Source organism: Schistocerca americana, chromosome 4 (assembly GCF_021461395.2).
Source record: "Schistocerca americana isolate TAMUIC-IGC-003095 chromosome 4, iqSchAmer2.1, whole genome shotgun sequence".
In the NCBI taxonomy this organism is placed as follows: Eukaryota; Metazoa; Arthropoda; class Insecta; order Orthoptera; family Acrididae; genus Schistocerca; species Schistocerca americana.
Genome location: NC_060122.1, coordinates 52814489 through 52835058, shown reverse-complemented (window position 1 = coordinate 52835058; position 20570 = coordinate 52814489). Strand labels below are relative to the sequence as shown.

Below are 20570 nucleotides of genomic sequence, written 5' to 3'. Positions count from 1 at the left end.
ACTTCACTTTCCATTACAATGCTTGTGTATATTCCAGCAAAATATCAACATTGTGAAGTGCACTTCCACAAACATTTCTACAGCAAAAAGAGATAAAATTTCTTCCCTGGGTCTACAATACTATTCAGGTTTTCATCACACGATGTTTGTCTTGTATGGGAGTCCTAGTGTACTGCATATCGTGCTCGAAAAAGGGAACAGGAAGAAGGGGAAGATAAAGAAGATGATGGCGAGGTGAGTTGCAGTCTTGTGTTAAACCTTCATAGCAGCAATAGTTGCGGGCACAGATCAGCGTCATTTCCCTAAATTGCTCCAGGCAAATGCCGAGATGGTTCCTTTGAAAGGGCACGGCCGACTTCTTTTCCCATCCTTCCCTAAACTGATGAGACCGATGACCTCGCAGTTTGGTCTCTTCCCTCAAAACAGCCCAGCCAGCACAGATCAGTGGAAGATGTCATGGAAGGTCTTAGAACATCACTGAGACCCTAATTACAAGTAACAGACATAAGAAATAAATGAATACACCTTTTGTTGTTGTTACCCATGCCCTGGCTCCAACTCAAACCATTAATGTTTGCTTGACTGTGATATTCCTGTGGTGCTGCTTGTGAGTGGATGACTGTAACTGAGGTATTGTCAGAGGTGTTAGTCATCAGAAATGGCATATTATTCCAATGCTGATTTCTCTCTTGTCATGCTGATAAATGGCAAAAATGTTTAAGGAAATTTTGTTCAAATATGTGGCCTGTCCCCAGTGTAAGCTGTGCAGGGTTCAGCAAACGTCTGCAGTATGCAGATGATTTGGCTTTCCATCCATTCTTGTCACATATCTGGCAGAGTCGTGAATTTCTATGTATCCTATGTTGACATGACAAATATTAAGGGGTAGTAACGTGCATTTTTAAAGCTATACAAATTCACCCCAAGGGTGACTATGGGAATGGAAATTGCCTGAGTATTGGGAACTTTGGATGAAATATCAACCTGTGTGATTGATGAATCTTTGGAATGGCAGAAGTCTACCCCTACTGTAAACAGAATTTTAAAGAATTTTGTTGAAGGAGGCACTATCAGCAGAATGCCTGGCTCAAGATAATGAGCACACAGCAGGAAAACACATAGCTTGCCTGTAAGAGCCAACTAATCCCTCCCCTAGATACGAAGCAGTTGTAGTGAGTGACCAACTTCCCAGTTCCAATGATGCAGTTCACTGAGGGCCAAGGAAAGCTGTACTGCACGCACAATGATCCACTATAAAACAGGAACTCAGTGAGGAAATGTGTTACACTGGCTGGCAGCCACAGAGCTCCATCTGAATGCAATGTGGAAAAATGTACTTTTCACAGATAAGTTGTCTTACCAAGACCAAACAGTAGTTTAGCAGCCCGTTGGGGGCGTTGGTTTCCCCGTTGGGGGCGTTGGTTTCCCCGTTGGGGGCGTTGGTTTCCCCGTTGGGGGCGTTGGTTTCCCCGTTGGGGGCGTTGGTTTCCCCGTTGGGGGCGTTGGTTTCCCCGTTGGGGGCGTTGGTTTCCCCGTTGGGGGCGTTGGTTTCCCCGTTGGGGGCGTTGGTTTCCCCGTTGGGGGCGTTGGTTTCCCCGTTGGGGGCGTTGGTTTCCCCGTTGGGGGCGTTGGTTTCCCCGTTGGGGGCGTTGGTTTCCCCGTTGGGGGCGTTGGTTTCCCCGTTGGGGGCGTTGGTTTCCCCGTTGGGGGCGTTGGTTTCCCCGTTGGGGGCGTTGGTTTCCCCGTTGGGGGCGTTGGTTTCCCCGTTGGGGGCGTTGGTTTCCCCGTTGGGGGCGTTGGTTTCCCCGTTGGGGGCGTTGGTTTCCCCGTTGGGGGCGTTGGTTTCCCCGTTGGGGGCGTTGGTTTCCCCGTTGGGGGCGTTGGTTTCCCCGTTGGGGGCGTTGGTTTCCCCGTTGGGGGCGTTGGTTTCCCCGTTGGGGGCGTTGGTTTCCCCGTTGGGGGCGTTGGTTTCCCCGTTGGGGGCGTTGGTTTCCCCGTTGGGGGCGTTGGTTTCCCCGTTGGGGGCGTTGGTTTCCCCGTTGGGGGCGTTGGTTTCCCCGTTGGGGGTGTCGGATTTCTATGAGAGGAGCAGGAATGCTTCCTCAGTAGCAGGCCGTATGCCCACATTTTGAAGAAAGTGGTGCTGCATTTAGTGTGAATGCTATATTGTTTACGGGATCTCATGCTACAGGAAGAATATTCACTTGTGTATAGGTCTGCTCATTCAACTGCAGCTGTCCAACATAGACATTAATGTAATGGACTTGCTGTGAGAGACTGCTCACATGAACACAATGGAAATTATGTGTGTGTAAGTAGCACGAACACACAGAGAACTGGCTGTGAAACACACCATTTATAGCTGATGCTCTTTTGGACTGCTTTTTTTGAAGCCTCGGTGGGGTTGCCTCTTCTGACAAATGGGTCCAATGCCTCACAGATTCAGTGCCAGGGTGCATGACAGAAGTCAGAAATAATGGGGCATTCTGGATAAAATGTTATGGACTGAGAACATTTTACTTTCTTTCCTTGTTCTGCTGTGCAGTGTTCTGTCAGTGAGAGCCAGCACAAAATCTCTTGGTGACGGAAAAATATCAAAGATGAGAGAAGGAAATTTGAGCTAGTTCTAGTTGGCATTATCCTTGTACCTGAAATAAATTTATTTTAATTTAATATTTTGAGTATTACATTCTCTTTACTTGCTCTCTGCCTACACACATGAAATGAATAAATCAAGAGTGCCCCTTTTTAGGGCTATTTTTTGTTATGTCAAATTCATCTCCCTCCCACTCCATTGCCACCCATCGGACTCGGCCAAAAATGTGCAAAATATATCTTCTCTCTCTCTCTCTCTCTCTCTCTCTCTCTCTCTCTCTCTCTCTCTCTCTCTCTCTCTCTCTCTCACGCACACGCACACGCACACGCACACGCACACGCACACGTGCACGCACACGCACACGCACAGGCAAATTAGAAATTGGAAAGTCTCTCATGACCAAATAAGAAAACAGGGCAGTAGGATAATTTGTAGTTTCTAAATGGTGTATATATATAGAAATCGGTCTGTATGTTGCATTTATTTGATGGAGTACATGTGTTTCCTCATGCTGTATGTAGAATAAGAAACAATATGCCATTTAATTTCTGTTGGACAAAACGTGTTTATTTCTTGTCTGAATCCTGAGCTACAGCAATGAACTTTGTCCAGAGATTGTTCTTCCTTCATGTAATTGAGGAAAAATGCAACTGTGGACACTGCATCATGTAATTTCCCCATGCATCCTCCACAGCCTGACTAAACACAGCTTTGTTAGAGGCCATCTGATCTCGACTGTCGGTCATTTGTCCTAATCAGTGCTACCTAACAATAGCAAGACCGTGCACTCAATTTGCTTACTAAATCACAATTTGTCTTACATCACTGCACCCTTCAGTAAGAGTGATACATTTGGTGAGTGGGAAGTAACTATACTGCCACTCATCTCAGACACTTAATACTTGCAGAACTGCAGTGCAAAAGGAGGGAGGTAGGGTGGGTGGGAGGGAGGTAGGAGGGAAGTCAGTATGGGACTGATGTAGCAGAAAATCAGTTTGTAAAGTAAGCACCACTTGGTATTAGGCTCATACTCATGCAGTTTATGGACTGCAGTTGTTCTTGTTGTTGTTGTTGTTGTTGTTGTTGTTATTGTTATTGTCAGTCCGAATGGGGTTTGATGCAGTTCTCCACTCTGGTATACCTTGTGCAAGCATCCTTGGCTCTCGGTAACCATTATTAAATTCATTATCATGTGTTTAAATCTGGTAGGAGGCATACAGTAATGATTGTAACACAGTACCACATGGAATGACTTCAGTGCAGTCACTGCCACCAACTTCTGTACAAATAACTGGTCAGAGAATTCTGTACTGCCTTCACAAAGTGAATAAAAGTACTTGTTTCTCATGAGGTACTGCAGTGCTGGAAGTTAAGCCGCATCCTGTTAGCAACTGACACAAGCTGAGTGGACCAAAATCCATTTAGTTCACTTTCAGAGGACTAATTCCAGACCACTACTGTAGCTCCTCAATGAGCTATGGACATTTGTGGACGTGTTTAGTCAGATGTTTTTACCTATTTTTCCACTTTTTGTCTCCATTTTAATTTCTTGTATTTCCTTTGTTTTGACTGCCATTGGGACCCTAGTTGTTAGGCTGCCCCAGTCCAATTATGCTCCTGCTCAAGTCACTACTGGACAAAAAATTCTTATTTGCAGTTTCCTCTCTATTGGATGTGTTCACATTAGTCACATTATGTTGCTGCTGTCATAATATCAGCTTCCATCCCTGTTAGCCATGACCACAGAGATATGCATGGCCAAAATACAAAGTTGCCTTCAAAATTGTCCACAGCAACTGCTCTAACAGCTTCCCAATTAAATGATCGAATATACCAAAATGGGATAATGATGCATTGCCTGTAGTTCTGTCAAACTGTGCTCTTACAGATTACTTTAAAGACTTCAGTTTTGAAATTTCCTTTCCCCTCCAAGTGATGTAGGACTTGCCTTATGCGTGTCAAGGAATCCAAATTTACATTGCAGTTGGATTTTGTGTAAATGTTACATTAGTTTCTTGTAAAAGTTGTAACAGCAGTCCCTGACAGGAATGCCTCATGTTAAGTCACCAGTACTGAGTACCACACTTGTTGATGATAGTTTTGTTGTTTAAGCTGTGTATCCAAATTGGCATATAGTTCCTTTAGTTGCTGGATATAAAATTTTCCAATTGTTTAAACTCCCACACCTTTATGCTGGTTCTTCATGCAGTCATTGTTGCTCTCTGCAGTGTTACTATGAATATGTGCTAGGCTGTTACAGTATTTGTGATTTATGATGCCGTATACCATTGCTACCAATGTCACATAGTACACATCAAGACACCTACACTATCTTCTTTGTAAATTAGATATACTTTTCTGCATATCACCTTAACACTGTCCACAGTATGAAGTGGCTTCCACCTAGTCATTCACTATGAAACACACAAGTCTCACTTGTTCTGTGTGTGCAGGTACAAATCAGTGAGGCTGATACACTGATGCCAGTTGCCACTGATGCATTTTTACGGGAGAATGCCATCAATAGCGATTTGGATGCCTACAGTGCTATATTTCAATCACATTGCAGTCTGCTGTAGCAGTGTGAACAACAAGAGCTATTCAGTGTAGTTTGGGGGCTAACTGAGCATGTGCTAATCAACACAAAATACATAATTCACATAGAAAATAACTATCCAAACCCTAACCAACAATGTGCCTTGAACAAACTGCTTGCATCTGTAAGAAGGTCCCTAACAGGGTAGTGTGACTCAATTGAAATGAAAACTTATGTGCTGGCCACGCATGTTAAGTATCTGTGGGCATACCCTCAACACATTAAACTTCCTTACCTCTGGGGCAGCTATTAGCATGTTGGAATCCAAAATATGAACTTTGATGAAGAATTACTCTAACACAACAACACTCTGGAACAGGTTAGTACACCCCTAAATAGACAAAGCTCATAAAATCATAATGTATTGTTGAGGCCAGTGTCCTCCATTTTTTTAGGTATGCAGTCATTACAATACTTGCAGATAGTTCAAAGTGTTTCGATCAGGATTCTGGGTATTCATGTGGCCTTTATGGCTTCCAATCAACATCACACTACTAATACAAAAGAAAGTGAGTCACATAGTTGTAAGCTGCCACAACTCTGCTACACTACATGGCATGTCATTTGCAACGTGTGCCACGTGAACTGCTGTGGCTCAACACTTTGGGATCTGCTGGTTCTCAGTAACTTGAAATCCAATGTAGACACTATCAGAATTGTACATGACATAATTTCTCTATCTCCTAACTGTGACAGTCTGTAATTTTATAATGGTCTGTTATTCCTTTCCCCTTTCATGAGGGGTGTTCATTCCAGCAAACTAAGCTGTACCATTATTTCGGTGACTGGCAGTGTCCTTACACCAGCCTCCAAACACCAATGTTGCCTTGCTTTTTGCGGGCACCTTTGTCCTTCTCTGTGACAGTGGCTGTATATGGCAGCTGTAATGAATTCAGACAATTAAAATTAAAATATTTTGTGGTTCTTCACTTGGATCATTATGCAGTTTTCATCAATCTCACTTTTATAAAATTTCTCATGTATTTACTTGCCACAGCACCTGATTCCTAATCTCCATCACTATTTTAGTGTAGCAACTTCTTGACATTAAAATGAGCATTTGCAGTGAGAAGACAACCCCTGCCACATATCAAGATGTTTGATTTACACTCAAATTCTGTTGATGTAAAGTTATTCAGCTTCTTAATATTTTTGCAGATGCCGCAGAAGTTGAGGATGGAGGAACTGTTAGCAGGTGAGATATTTGCTTCCTTCAGTAGCTTAATTACACATTAAAGTTATGACTTTAATATTTTATTATGTGGTACTTTATTTTTCATCTTTTTCTTTGACATTAATATTCCATTGGTGGTGTGCTAAATAATTTTTGTGAAACAGTTTTTCAAAATTCTATACTATAACTTAACACTGGATGTTAATTATGTCATACATAATTCATACTGAAAATTGGCGGTGTTATTGTAACTACGAAAGATTGGTTATAAATGTGCAGTAGCAATGAAAATGTGTCATTGTAATGTTAAGCAAACATTACAAATAGGCACACTACGATAAGTAGTAATGAATTTTGCCACCTGACTGATGTGTGAAATAGCCTGACCCATCTGGGTGCCACAGTTACTCTCAATCCCTCACCTGCCAAGAGTGTTATTGACTACCCGGTGACAACATGCTACTGAGTACAAGGTGGCTGACTTGTTGGTGGCTTCACAACTTGTGTACTGCATTCTTGAGACCCATCTCATACTCCTCTCACCCCCTCTACTCCCATACCAGCTTCCCTAATTTGAAAATTTTGGAGTTCCCCTTAACTTAAGTTTCACAATCCTTCCCTCAGTACTAGCACCCCTACACTGCCCTTTCCCATGCCTAGCTCTGTACCTGTACCTGTACCTCCTATGTTACACCCTCTGCCACCCCATCCCCTCTATGACATTTGCATTAAATCTGTCCACCACAACTCCTCACGCAGTTGGCCTGCAGGTTTATGACAATTTATCTGATTGGCAGAGGGACAGAACACAACAAATGTTATTCCAGGCTTAGCCTTTTACTGCTTATTTCCAGATTAACCCTTTCATGGCCAATCGAACATCTTAGGCTGATGCATAACACTGTAGTGTTTCCTACAAGTTAAAAAACTCAGACTATACATACTGGAGACTTCAATCATCATAAATAATATAATTTGTTTCGCTGTTCACTTCAGTCTGTTGGGATAACTTTCTGAATCCACAACTGTAGAAATCATGTGATTTTGTAGCAAAGAGCCATGTTCAAAGTGTATTTTCACCCCAAAGGAAGTATGTCAAGATCATTGAACAGAGAGCAGAGAAGATGAAATCTGAGGGTGCAAGATCAAATGAAAAAGGTGGGTGCAAAATGACTTCTCAACCCAGTTGTTCTATAGTGTTTGTTGCCAGTCTAGCAGAATGCTGGTGACTGTTACTGTGGAATAGCACCACTTCACACAGTCTTCCTGGATGTTTTTCTGGGACTATATCTGCAAGATGTCTGTTGTTGACAATAAATACCAACAGGGAAGTTACACCTCATTAAAACAACTCGTAGTACACCACATGGTCACGTACATCTACATCTACATGATTACTATGCAATTCACATTTAAGTGCTTGGCAGAGGGTTAATCCAACCACAATCATACTATCTCTCTACCATTCCACTCCCGAACAGCGCATGGGAAAAACGAACACCTAAACCTTTCTGTTGGAGCTCTGATTTCTCTTATTTTATTTTGATGATCATTCCTACCTATGTAGATTGGTCTCAACAAAATATTTTCGCATTCAGAAGGGAAAGTTGGTGATTGAAATTTCGTAAATAGATCTCGCCGCAATGAAAAACGTCTTTGTTTTAATGACTTCCATCCCAACTCGCATATCATATCTGCTACACTCTCTCCCCTATTACGTGATAATACAAAACGAGCTGCCCTTTTTTGCACCCTTTCGATGTCCTCCGTCAATCCCACCTGGTAAGGCTCCCACACCCCGCAGCAATATTCTAACACCGGACCTCTGCACAATATCCATAACATTATCTTGTGTGGATGCTCAAATGTCTATGTGGCACTGCTGCTTTGTTTGGATTAAAGCATTCGTTTCCGTTCTTTCTCTTACATTAGCATAAAAACAAAATTTCTAGTCATCAGTAACAATACAGGTTAGAAATGGTCAGTGGTATTCACCCACTAATCAAGAACAAGCAAGAGGGTAATGTACATACAGCCAACCACTGATTTATATGGTTTGGCATGTGGTACCCATATGCTTTATTGTTGAACCTTCTCCTTTGTATTCAAATGCTGCACAGTGACGGAATGGTCATACTTCATCACATTTTCTGGTTCTTGAGTGCAATGATGTGCATCATCGTGGATTAATGCATTCAGATGATCTTCATCAAATGCTGAAGGTCTTTCTGAAAATGGAGGGTCAATAATGTCAAAACAATCATCCTTTAAATTAGAAAATCTTTCCTTGCCATGCTCTGTCCCATGGCATTATACCCATACATGGTGAAAACGTTACCATTGAAACCACATATTCATAAACACCACTGTTCTCATTTTGCCCACTTAGCCATTTTAAATTAAAATGTAGCAGTGCTTTGTGTCAACATAATATTCATAGAATGACAATTTACCTAAAAGAATGTGTCCACATTAAGTGAGAACAAGGTAATGTACTTCGTAAAAATGGTGGAAAAGACAACTGTATCCTTTGATCCCTAGGCATATGAACTTGTCTTAGATCACATGTAATGCCCCCAACAACACAAAACACAATGATGGGAAAGGCTGACTTAAAGCATACATTGTGTGCTCACTCTTACATTATTGGTATCGGCTGCATAAGTAACAATAACACAGTGCACAGTGTTCACTTAAGACGTCTCTCTGTTTTTGCTCCCAACATTTAATGTTCTAATGATGTACCAACATCATAATGCATTGATGATGGGTGGTTTAAATAAAAAATTTGTACAAATGAAAAGAGCTTCGTGACAAGGCTGAAGATATATCGGTACATAGGACACTGCATAGAACTATATGGAACATTGTAGATGTAACTGTAGATGTGCTCCAAGGAAGTGTGTGGGGCCCTTGATATTGATGTTTTATATTAATGACATCACAGACATTCTTCTTCTTTTTGTTTTTCTGTTTGGGGTATCTAATGACCACATACTAATTTCAATGCTTCCTCCTTTGTTCTTCTTCCAGGTTTCCTTCGTCTTCACTATCTATCCTTTTTTCTTCCTCAGACCATTCTGACCCTGTCTTCCTCTTCTTCTTCCTGCCTTGGAATGCTTCCATTTGCAACACTTTCTTCTTGAAATCCTATCATTCTGCTGGGTCTTTTTCTTGTATTTCTTTCCAAATCTTTCCTAACTACTTGAATCTGTCCTGTTGTTGACATCTTGTCCCAAAGATGCTTAACAATATGTTTGGTTAACCTGTTGCTGTTCACTCTGTATAAATGTCCAAAAAATAATAGTCAGCTCTTCTGCAGCATTTCAGTTGTTTTTCCTATGCTGCAATATACTTTATTACTTCTTAATATTCATACTTATGGATTTCCTAGCAGTCTGAGTATTTTTCAAATGATTCTTAATTCTAGGACTTGAAGTTTGTATAATTCATAATTCAACATTAAACATTCACTTGCATAGAGACATTCTGGTTTTACTACTGTGCTGTAGTGCTGTATTTTCAAATTTTTAGACACACACATCTTGTTGTAAATGTTCATGTTTATATCATATGCTTTCTCCATTTTACATACTCTTTTGTCTACAGCAAATATTTTTGAAGCCATTGCCTTGAATCTTTCCTCACAAATATTTAAATTTATAAACCCTCTTTATCAGTTCATTACCTGTTACTAGGATTTCTGGGTCATTTTTTTATGTTTGTCCTAAAAAAAATTTTCTACAGAAACTTTTAAAGCTGCTTTGTTAGGTATTCCTTCTAAGAGGTTGATTTGTATTTCTGAATTTGTTATATTTTTATAAAGAATGGCATAATCATTTGCAAATACTAGACACTGAATTTCAGTATCTCTTTTTCCTGAAGTCTCCAGTCTCATTGTGACAGCTTATGTTCTTTGCCTTTTGTTTCAATTATCTTACTATTTCCTCTAAGATGCAGTTGAGGTGGTGTGGAAACATGTTGTCACCCTGCATAGGAGCCACTTTCCAGTCTTCTGGAATCTTTTCAGTTTCCCATATTTCTTCAGACATAATCTGAAGGTTAGTTGTCATTTCTGCTTGACACCAGTTATGGTTGAGATGATTTTATTTCTTCTCCACTGGCTTTGTTGTTTTTCAGGGTTTTTGTTTGTTTGCTGTAGGTGGTAGATCTGCTTCCATGTTTTCAACAAATATCTGGAAATTCTAGCTAACAATTCAGTTATCTACAGTTCAAGAGTTGATCAAAGTACTTTCTTAGTAATTTACATGTGTGGTTATTGCTCAGACCTACTTTACCATTTTCGTCTCTGCTGGAAATACATTGGAGCATGATAGCCCTTTTTGAATAAAACCATGACTGTATGTATGAGAGCATTTTTTCTGCTGTAGTACACAGTGATTCTTTTTTATCACTAATTATGATACTCGTGTCATCTGCAAATAGTAGAATTTTGGCTGAGCTGTCTGGAGCCTGTATGTCATTGATATAAACAAGAAATAACAATGGGCCCAGAATGCTGCCCTGAGAAACAACTATTTAAATTTGTTTTGGTTCAGATATGGGTTTAAAATTGTGAAGACTCTTGGAGGACCTCAGCTCAACAACTTGTGACCTGTTTTGCAGATAGGATTCAAACCAATTTTTAACGGTACCCCTGATGCATATTGCTTCAAGTTTCCCTGGTAATATTACATTGTTCACAGTATTGAAGGCTTTGGCTAAATCTAGATTAATTCCAACAACCTGTTTATTTGACTCAAAATTTCTTACTATTTCTGTGCAATATGGCTGTTTCTGTACTGTGCCATGTTGACTGTTATTTATTAGTTTATGTTTTTCTAGATATTTTGTAACCCTGATTTTCATTAATTCCTCAAGTATTTTGGAGAAGTATGGGAGGAGAGATATAGGTTGGTAATTTTCTATTTTATGTCTCGCTATTTTTGTATAGAGGTATCACTTTAGAGATTTTTAGTTTATCCGGAAATATCTCTTCACTAAGGGACAAGTTTGCTATGTGTACTATAGGTTTGACAACACATGGAGCAATTTTCTTAATTATTGATACAGGTACATCATCCATACCAGAGGACAATTTGGATTTCAAGCATTTAATGACTTTTAGAACTTAATGCTCGTCTGATGGGATTGCCATCATGCTGGTATTTACCATTGGAGACATCACTGTTAATTGTTGCTTAAATTTACTGCTTAAAGTAAGGGTAATATTAACAAAATAATTGTTTACATTGTTTGCCATGGCATTTTTTCTATGGGGATATTTTCATTATTTTTAAGATGGATTTCCTGTTCTTTAGTTTGACCTTCTTTTTTTTTTTTTTTTTTTTTTTTACCACATCATTCTGGACTTGTTACTAGCCTGCCTTATTAATCTATCATTACTTAATAATTTTGCTTTTGTACTACTTTGCAGTAAGTCTGTCTGTATGTTCTCACATACTCAACAAACTGCTGATCATGACATGTTTTTAACTTTAAACTTAGTAATTTTATGGTTTCACTTGACGTTTTAATTCCGGGTGTACTCCAGGTCCCTTTGGATCCAGATGATCTGTAACCCAAAAGCTTTTTTGGGAAGCACATTTCAAAGTATGCCATAAAAGTGGAAGCAAATGTATTGTAAGCATCATTTGTGTTTGTTTGTGCCAAGACCTCTGGCCAAACTGCATTTTTAACATTATTTTAGAACTGATTACAATTTTCAGTAGAGAAACATCGTTTGTGCTCCTTTTATGTTCCCCTCCTTGGGAGTTGCAGTGAGATTAAAGGTTAGTGCATTATGATCTGATAATCCTATATTCACATTTGTAGCTGCAACTTCATGTGTGACCACATTTGAGAAGATGTTATTTATTAGGCTTTCACTGGAATCTGTTGTTCTAGTGCCGGCCGCAGTGGCCGTGCGGATCTAGGCGCTCCAGTCCGGAGCTGCGCTGCTGCTACGGTCGCAGGTTCGAATCCTGCCTTGGGCATGGGTGTGTGTGATGTCCTTAGGTTAGTTAGGTTTAAGTAGTTCTAAGTTCTAGGGGACTAATGACCACAGCAGTTGAGTCCCATAGTGCTCAGAGCCATTTGATCCATTTTGTTGTTCTAGTGGCAGCTGATACGTGGGGAAACAAGTTGAAGCTTTTAATATGTCTAAAAACTTGTATTTTACTGGCCTCTGGACCAATAGATTAATATTAAAGTGACCACAAAGAATTATGGTAGAGTTCTCATTTGAGAAAAATGTCGAGCATTTCTTCCAAATTCTTAAGAGAGACTTCAGTATCTCCAGATGGTGATCTGCAAATTGCTGCAACAATTACTTTCTTTTCTATGATTAATGGTTTAGCCTCATATCTTAACTTAAATTTAAGCTTGGGATTTAGATAAAACCATACACCACCACCTTTGACATTTTGCCTATAGTACTGACTGGCAAGTTTATAATATGTGTGACCAAGAAGACTTAAACTATATGAGTTAATTGTATAAGGCTCAGTCACAACTTCTGTGCATGGCTATGACAGGTGGTGTGGGCAGCCTATCAAGTTAGGCTGTGGTCTCCTGATCTCACATTTTGTGCTCGCTTACTCAGTTGTGCAGGACTCTGACACTTGTCTCACTCCTCTGTCAACACAGCTTCCCTTTCATGTCGTTTGTCCCCTAACACTGCAGTCAGGTGTCATGTGGTGTAACTATTTAATACAATGATGTATTATATTCTGTACCTTATCTTCTATACTTCTTCTCAAACTCTGTTATAATTACTTTAAAATTCAAAATTGATGCCTTTGACGCATCACATTTTTATAAATAACTTAATATGTCCCTTTTGACTTAACAAATTATTTATTCCCTTCATCATCACACTCGTGAACTACACTAAAAGATCACCTTCATTCAGTATAAAAGAGACACTCACAATAATTTTGAAGGTTCCTCTTCTGTGTCTCACAACATACATCAGTTGTTGAAATAACTCCTTTGGCAGCCTATTGCTTTACAGGACAGTGTGGTGACCCCACAGAATACTTATTTTCACACATGTAGTTTGGCACCCAAAGCTGCTGCGATAGCTGTACAGTGCTGAAGGTGCATATTGTCCCCTGATGTAAGTCGCCACACACAAAATAGAAATAACACTAATGAACAATATCTGTACATTTATGTTTGACATGCTGTTTTCTATTGCTCTTTTCATAATGTGTACACAACACTTCTTTCAAAATGGCATTCATTGATAAGAAGTCATTGATATGTGCATCTCTCCTCTGGAGTGGTACGTACAAGCGCAGTCTGTGAACATGGTGCCCAGTGAATACAGTCAAAAGTTTTTTAAATTTTTTTCCCTATATGCCATGAATGTGGATTTCTTTTCGTAACTATGGCTTCTGAGATTGGTTATAGCCTCAGTACATCATTGTCCATGATAAAATACGCAAATTTACCCTCAATTGCAGCCACAATTTAAAACCATGTCACTAAAGTGAACATAAAGTACTTGAAAGATGTTTTCCTCTCTGTGTGTACAATAGTATCCAGTGCAGAACCACAGCGGCTGCGGACACCCAAGGCTGGAACCAGTACTGGGGCTGAGGACATAAGTGCAGTGAAGTCGCCTGGTGAGTAAGACTAACTTTACACGTAATTGCAGCCTTAACTAAAGCAGTACATAAAGTACTTAAAAGACGTTTTACTCTCTGTGTGTACAATAGTAGGCAGTGCAGAACAACAGCGGCTACGGTCACCAGAGGCTGGACCCAGTACTGCAGCTGCAGCAAAGTCACCTGGTGAGTAAGAGTAAGAGCCCACTGTGCGAGGCTTACATTCCTGCTCTGTACACTAGAGAATCAAATGTATCTGGACACCTATTAGTGGACATTAAGATTTTGTGTTCTCCTTTATGGGGACTTGAACTCTTCTGGGGACACCTTGACATTTCGAAATCTCTGTGGGTGGATGCCAGCCCATTCTTCCTTAATAGCTGATACCAGACAAGGTAGAAATATTGGACACAGGGTATGGAGTGAAAATGCCATTTATAACTAATCCCTAAGACGATCCATTGCTTTCAGGTTGGAACATCGGCAGGCAAACCTTCTTCAGGAATGCCACTGGTTATAAGCCTTTGCCTAACAATGCTGATCCATGAGAGGTACAAGTATTGAGCTGATCAAATCGGTCGTTATCTGTGAACTGTTCCCCTGCTGTGTATAGTACACAATAATGTCAAATATGTAATTACCCTTCTGCATTTATCATATCCTGAAGTACAATAAGGGGAGAACAAGTTAAAGAGGAGAAATTGCATATTGTTACACTGCCTGCTCTGCACTGCATTGTTGGCAGTAGAGGTAATGGCGGATAATGTTCGCTTAGTAGTCACCACATCCAAATTCTTCCGTCAGATACCCACGGAGTATAGCACTGTTTGTCACTCCAAATCTCGTTTCCACTCATCCACTCACCAGCAGTCATAGGTTTTTATGCTACAGTCAGTGTGACTTTATGTTGAACAGAAATGTTGTTTCCAGAAGCTGCTCAGCCATTGTAACCAGTTTCTCTAACTCCCTGTACACAGCCATTTCCTTAGCGGGCTCCTAGCTGCACTTCAAAACTGAAGAGTGACTGCAGCATCTAACTGCAAGCTGGTTTTTACTATTTCCTACCACAATGATAGAAGCACTTGTCCATCAGCATACTGTGTGTGCCTGGACTTCATGTAGCATTGGTTGTTCCTTCACATTTTCACTTAACTGTCACATCGCTGACAGCTGACTTGGGCAAGTTTGGAAGGGCTGAAATGCATTCCTGTGTTAATTATTCAGGTGTAATGCAAAGAAAAGTCCATGTTCAGTGTACTCAGATCCCTGACTGATAAATTCTGCTTACAAAACAGTATTACCTGCCACTTCCTATAATATATATGACGGCAGTATCTGTTCCCGAAAGAACAATTACCATGGATGACCATGCAGCTTTGCTAGAAATGAAATAATTAAATGGACACCCTAGCTGCAAACAGGTGGTGATGTACTTCATTGGGGACATGTTGAAAATGTGTGGCCCAACCGGGACTCGTTCCCGGGATCGTCTGTTTACATGGCAGACGCTCTATCCATCTGAGCCACCGCGGGCACAGAGGATAGTGCGTCTGCAGGGACTTATCCCTTGCACACTCCCCGTGAGATCCACATTCCCAACATGTCCACCCCACTACATTCGTAGTGTGCCTAACAGATGTTTGCCGATCGTACTCATTACTCGTGGCAAATTAATCTACCAAGTCCCGTACGAGTTTGGGCATAGCGTGTGCGTTCGCACAAGAAGGTCAATGGCCGGGAAGCCGTATTTTAACTGTATATGACGGTAGTATCTGTTCCCGAAAGAACAATTACTGTGGATGACCATGCAGCTTTGCTAGAAATGAAATGAAATGAAATGATAATTAAATGGATGGAGCGTCTGCCATGTAAGCAGGAGATCCCGGGTTCGAGTCCCGGTCGGGGCACACATTTTCACCATTTCCCCAATGAAGTACATCACCACCTGTTTGCAGCTAGGGTGTCCATTTAATTATCATTTCACTTCCTATAATAGTAGCTCCACCTCTCATTGAATTAAAGTGATCAGTTGCCCGTTACATAAGGGTGCCCAGGTATTTTGATTGGATAGTGGGTTTATAGTTCTTATCTATGTGATTTCTGCAACCCCTTAGTCAGTCCACCATACACAATTGAATTAGAATCCAGAAATCATAATATATTTTATTATATTTATGTTTTTGAATATTGAGGACTTTGATTTGGGGCGAGTATTTACTGACAAACAGAAATACAAAGTTTGCCTCTATAGCTGTGGAAATATGTGTGCTGAGAATTACTGGGAGGGAAAAGGAAACAGAAAAATGGACAGGGAACAGGCAGGATTAGGAGACGTAGTGTGGAGGTAGTGGAGATGAGTGATACATGTAGTGATGGAGTGAGTGACAGATAGGATAAGACAATTACATGCTCGTATCCTAGGGAGGTGAGTGGGGGGAACATCGAGGTGACAGTCTGGTGAGAGGCATTGAGTGGATATCAGGCTACATGGACTTCAAGCTGCAATGCCTGTAGGTTGAGACCAGAATACCAGGAGAAGCCAGGGAAGAGGCTTAATCAAACAGTGGGACTCCAATGAATGAATGATGTGAGTAGAAGAAACTGAGGATGATTTGTATTTCAAAACTGAACATTTTTGTACAACCTATTAGGGTAGTAACTTAAATGGAAATATTGGGGTGTGAATGTAGTTTATAAATGGTCATAGCTGATGCGTTCAGCACTACCATAAGTTATTTGATACTAACATTTTCAGGGGCTCCCTTAACCTTTCTGTGGTCAATCAGACATAAAGGTCCTGCCAAAATGTTTGTTTCAGAATCTGCACAACCATAGGAATGTCCCATTTCATTGTGTACTGTGATCTTTTGTTCAGTTTATGTACAATTAGAACCCAGAATCTGACAGGTGATGCTAGAATGTGTTTTTTCTTTGTTGGTACAGAAGTGAGTACAGTATGTTTTGTAGAAGGAGCTTCCTATCTTTGGCTTAATTGTGGATGGCAAAGACAGTGTAGATATTATTTATCTTTGTTACATTATTTGCTAGGTATATACTATTTGACATCTATTTTCACTGATAACTCATTCTTGAAGAAAACTGATCTCTGTGTCTTGTAACTAAAATTAATGCGTGTCTTTATTAATGAAAATCATATCAAAATCATGACTGTAGTTGGAAATCTACCACCCCAAATGTACAGATACTGTTCTTTTGATGTACTGTTTTTCTTCTTTCTCATGAGATAGTGTACTGGAGACATTTGTTTTCTTTTCCTTATTTTGTCTTGAATGTCTCAGTAGTTTCTTGGAATTAATTGTTTACAATTATTTATGGAGCTGTCTTTTGAATAATGGGTAGGGTGGTTATGAAGAATACAGTCAGCAGAAATAAGGTTTCTATGGTCTACTTTATAACATATGAAAGCTGATCACCTCTAAAATGAAGGTGCTGGGAGTGTATAGTAGAGTGGAAACAACTGAAGCATGTGGGATGAATGTGTCAATGCTTTTGGAGAGAATGGCTGATAATACAGTATCACTTGCTGTTCACTAGATTTGTCTCTGGTGCCAGTACCTTTGTTCATAAAATATTTCCCATCAAGACTTTCACTATAGTTTGATCCCAGACCAATCTGTTCGTCTTTCTGCCTCACCTCTCTACAGGGAGTCCAGCAGGGAGCTGCCTTGCCCCATCTGCCACCCACACTCATGGTCATATGTCCCACCTAATGTGGATGATTCATGCACAAGGAGAGAGATGTGCTCAGGTAGCCATGAACAATAGAACTTCATTGCAACACAGAAGGCACATGATAATGTTGGGCAAGTGAAACAGCTTCCTAGTGCAAGCAACATAAAAATTCTCCTGATATGCTGTAAGGTTGTCACTAATATGAGCTAAGCTGAGCACTGCAAGCTGCACTGATGATGTCCTAGATTCCAATGTTGCTGTGCTCAGAGGAAAAGTTTTGACTGTAACAGCAGCCAAAAGTATGAACTGTCATCCCCATGGAGGAGGTGGCAATGCCATCCATGAGGCACACACCTGGAAGAAAAATACAGAAATTGGGCCAAGACATCAGTAAGGAGGGATGATGATGTGGAATGGTGCAGGCAGAAAGATACCAGGATGAAAGAAAGAAGTGGCACAAGGCATTTGAACACGGAGCAAAACCATTCAAACACTATGCAGAAGCACTTGATCACAGAGATGAAGGCTACCTAATGGATCACAAGACACTGGTAAAAAGCTTCCAGAGACAAAAAAGGAATTATAAAAGCAGAAGAAGAGAGATGTTCCTGAGTGGACAAGAGGAAGAGTGTTTCATTGCGGGACAGATGGTACATGCCAACATGAAGCAAATGAAACAACTTTGTGATGAAGGCAAGGTAGAGAATGCCCTGATGCATGAAAAGATTGCCACTAATATGAAAACTATTCTTGAAGCTTCCAGTTGAGCACTCTGTAACAACTGACGAACACTGCTGTAGGTTGCACTGGCAATGCCAATATTGTGGGCTGCATTCTTATTAATATAGTCATGCATTCCAAAGTAGATGGTTGATGTCGAGTCTGGAACTTGGGTTGCCTGGTGAGCCACTGTACATTCTCCTACAAAGGCTATGTAGTGGAGAAATACTGTTAAGTTGTCCAGTGTCACATGGCTCCAGGGTGGAAACCATGCAGTGGCTGTCATTGGCAAGATCTGCTGTACTGTGGGTGAGTTTCAGTTTCAAGCCTGTTAAGATGCCAGCAACTGACATACCTCTGTTGTGTGGCATAAGGCAGGATTGTAAAGCACCAGCCAGATGCTACACCACCCACTTCCACCTCATTCCTATTATGTCTCCTAATCCATCCTGTTCCCATACGCATCAGATTCTCTTTCTGTCTCACCTCCACAAAAAATCCACCTGAGAAATAATCTGCCTCACCTGCCACTCATTCTCCTCACTACTTGTAGCCATCTGTAAGTAAAGAAAGGAGTGTTACATTGAATGTGTTTGATGTGGCATTATTACTGCACAAACAGCAAAAATGTGGTAAGTGATAAACATTTTTGCTATTACTTTCTGTGGGGTATCTGTGAGAGAAATTCATGATAATTTAAAATTACTGGGGAAGTTTTCTGCAAAACACTAAGTGCTCTCATTGCCAAATACTGGATGAATATAATGTCAGTACATGAATGCAATTAGTGAAGGTGCATAAACAAGCTTACACACAGTTCCTAAATGTTAAACATGAAACAGTGTGTTAACTGTGTAACATAAGATTGTATGTTTTATAAAGCAGATAAGTACAGGATCTTAAATTTTAAAATTTGAACAATTTTTATGTGAAATGATGACAATAAACATTTATTTGTCCCTGCCAGACTTCAGATAGCAAGCATGCAACTGGAATAAAGTTCTGGCTTTCTGGAACTCGGTAATATTGATGGTTGTTTATAATTGAGTAGATTAGATGCTCAATTATACACTGATCCGTAGGTTTTCTAAAAGATAGAAACAATTGATTCTGTTCTTTATCAGGTCATGTTGAAACACACTTAGTTTATCACTAGTTTGCTTTACTTGTGCAGATAAGGTATTTTTTATGTTAACACGCAAATTCTTTTTTTGTCAATCAGGCCCTGCTGAGGAGAAAGGCACGCGTCCCATCGCTCAGGTGAGTGAAAGTAGTGGATGCACGTATGAGACTGGCAGAGCAAGTGTGATTTTCACCAGTAGCATATAAAGTTTGGTTCTGTGGCATGTAATAAACCCCACACTGCTTCCTGTCCTCCTCCCTGGGTGAGGACACATTTCATCAGCTCAGGGCTTGGAACCGTTAAAATACTTCCTCCTATTCTGAGCTACCTTACACACTACTCACTTGCTTAATCAAATAAACACCTTTATTAATATCCTATTCATCTCTATTTCAGTCTCATTGCGTCTCCCATGGCAGTCTGTTTCCTGACATCACAAACTTTGCAACTTCTTTAGCACTGTTAACTGAAATGCTATCTCAAGTCTAAATTACCTGCTAAATGACCCAAAAAAAATATCTCAAAGACCACTCATATACTGGCTCTTAATTTAAAACAAGTAACTCTCTTTAATTATTAATGTCAAGTCATGTGTCATTGGTCAGTGTACAGAATCTTACTGACAGCTCAACTTCATCTTCATTCTCCTGATGTAATGGCAGTTGTCATGATGCTGACAGTTCTAGGGGGAAGGCACATTGCTGAACAAGAATGAGACAGCAAGATATAAACCCATGGACTGGTTGTTTGTGTTGCCATCATCATTTGTGAAAGTGGCATGGCTGGACCATGTAAAAGTTGGGAATTCCTGTGGATGCTGATAACCATGCCCTTGAGTGCCCCGTAACCAGGTATCATCATCATCATGATAGAATAAAACACTGAAATCATAATGAACTGTGAAGAACAATAAACTAATTATCGTTATCTCACCCTGCAGATATGCTGCATCAGTCTCCACTAGATTTTGTGTGTTTTGGTTGGAGGGTGTTACTAGAGGAGGACAAAATGCATGCGTTTTAACTCGCACAGGCTGGCGTGAGGTCTGGAACAGG

General features: G+C 40.4%; 1 protein-coding gene across 1 annotated transcript in view; it reads right to left on the bottom strand.

Annotated features, from left to right (window-relative positions):
• Positions 1 to 20570, bottom strand: part of LOC124612595 (basic salivary proline-rich protein 2-like) — a 123217-nt gene that overhangs the window by 65381 nt on the left and 37266 nt on the right. The window contains exon 3 of the mRNA XM_047140878.1: positions 1361 to 2077. Coding sequence (XP_046996834.1) covers positions 1361 to 2077 — 717 coding nt within the window. The remainder of the gene's footprint in view (positions 1 to 1360; positions 2078 to 20570) is intronic.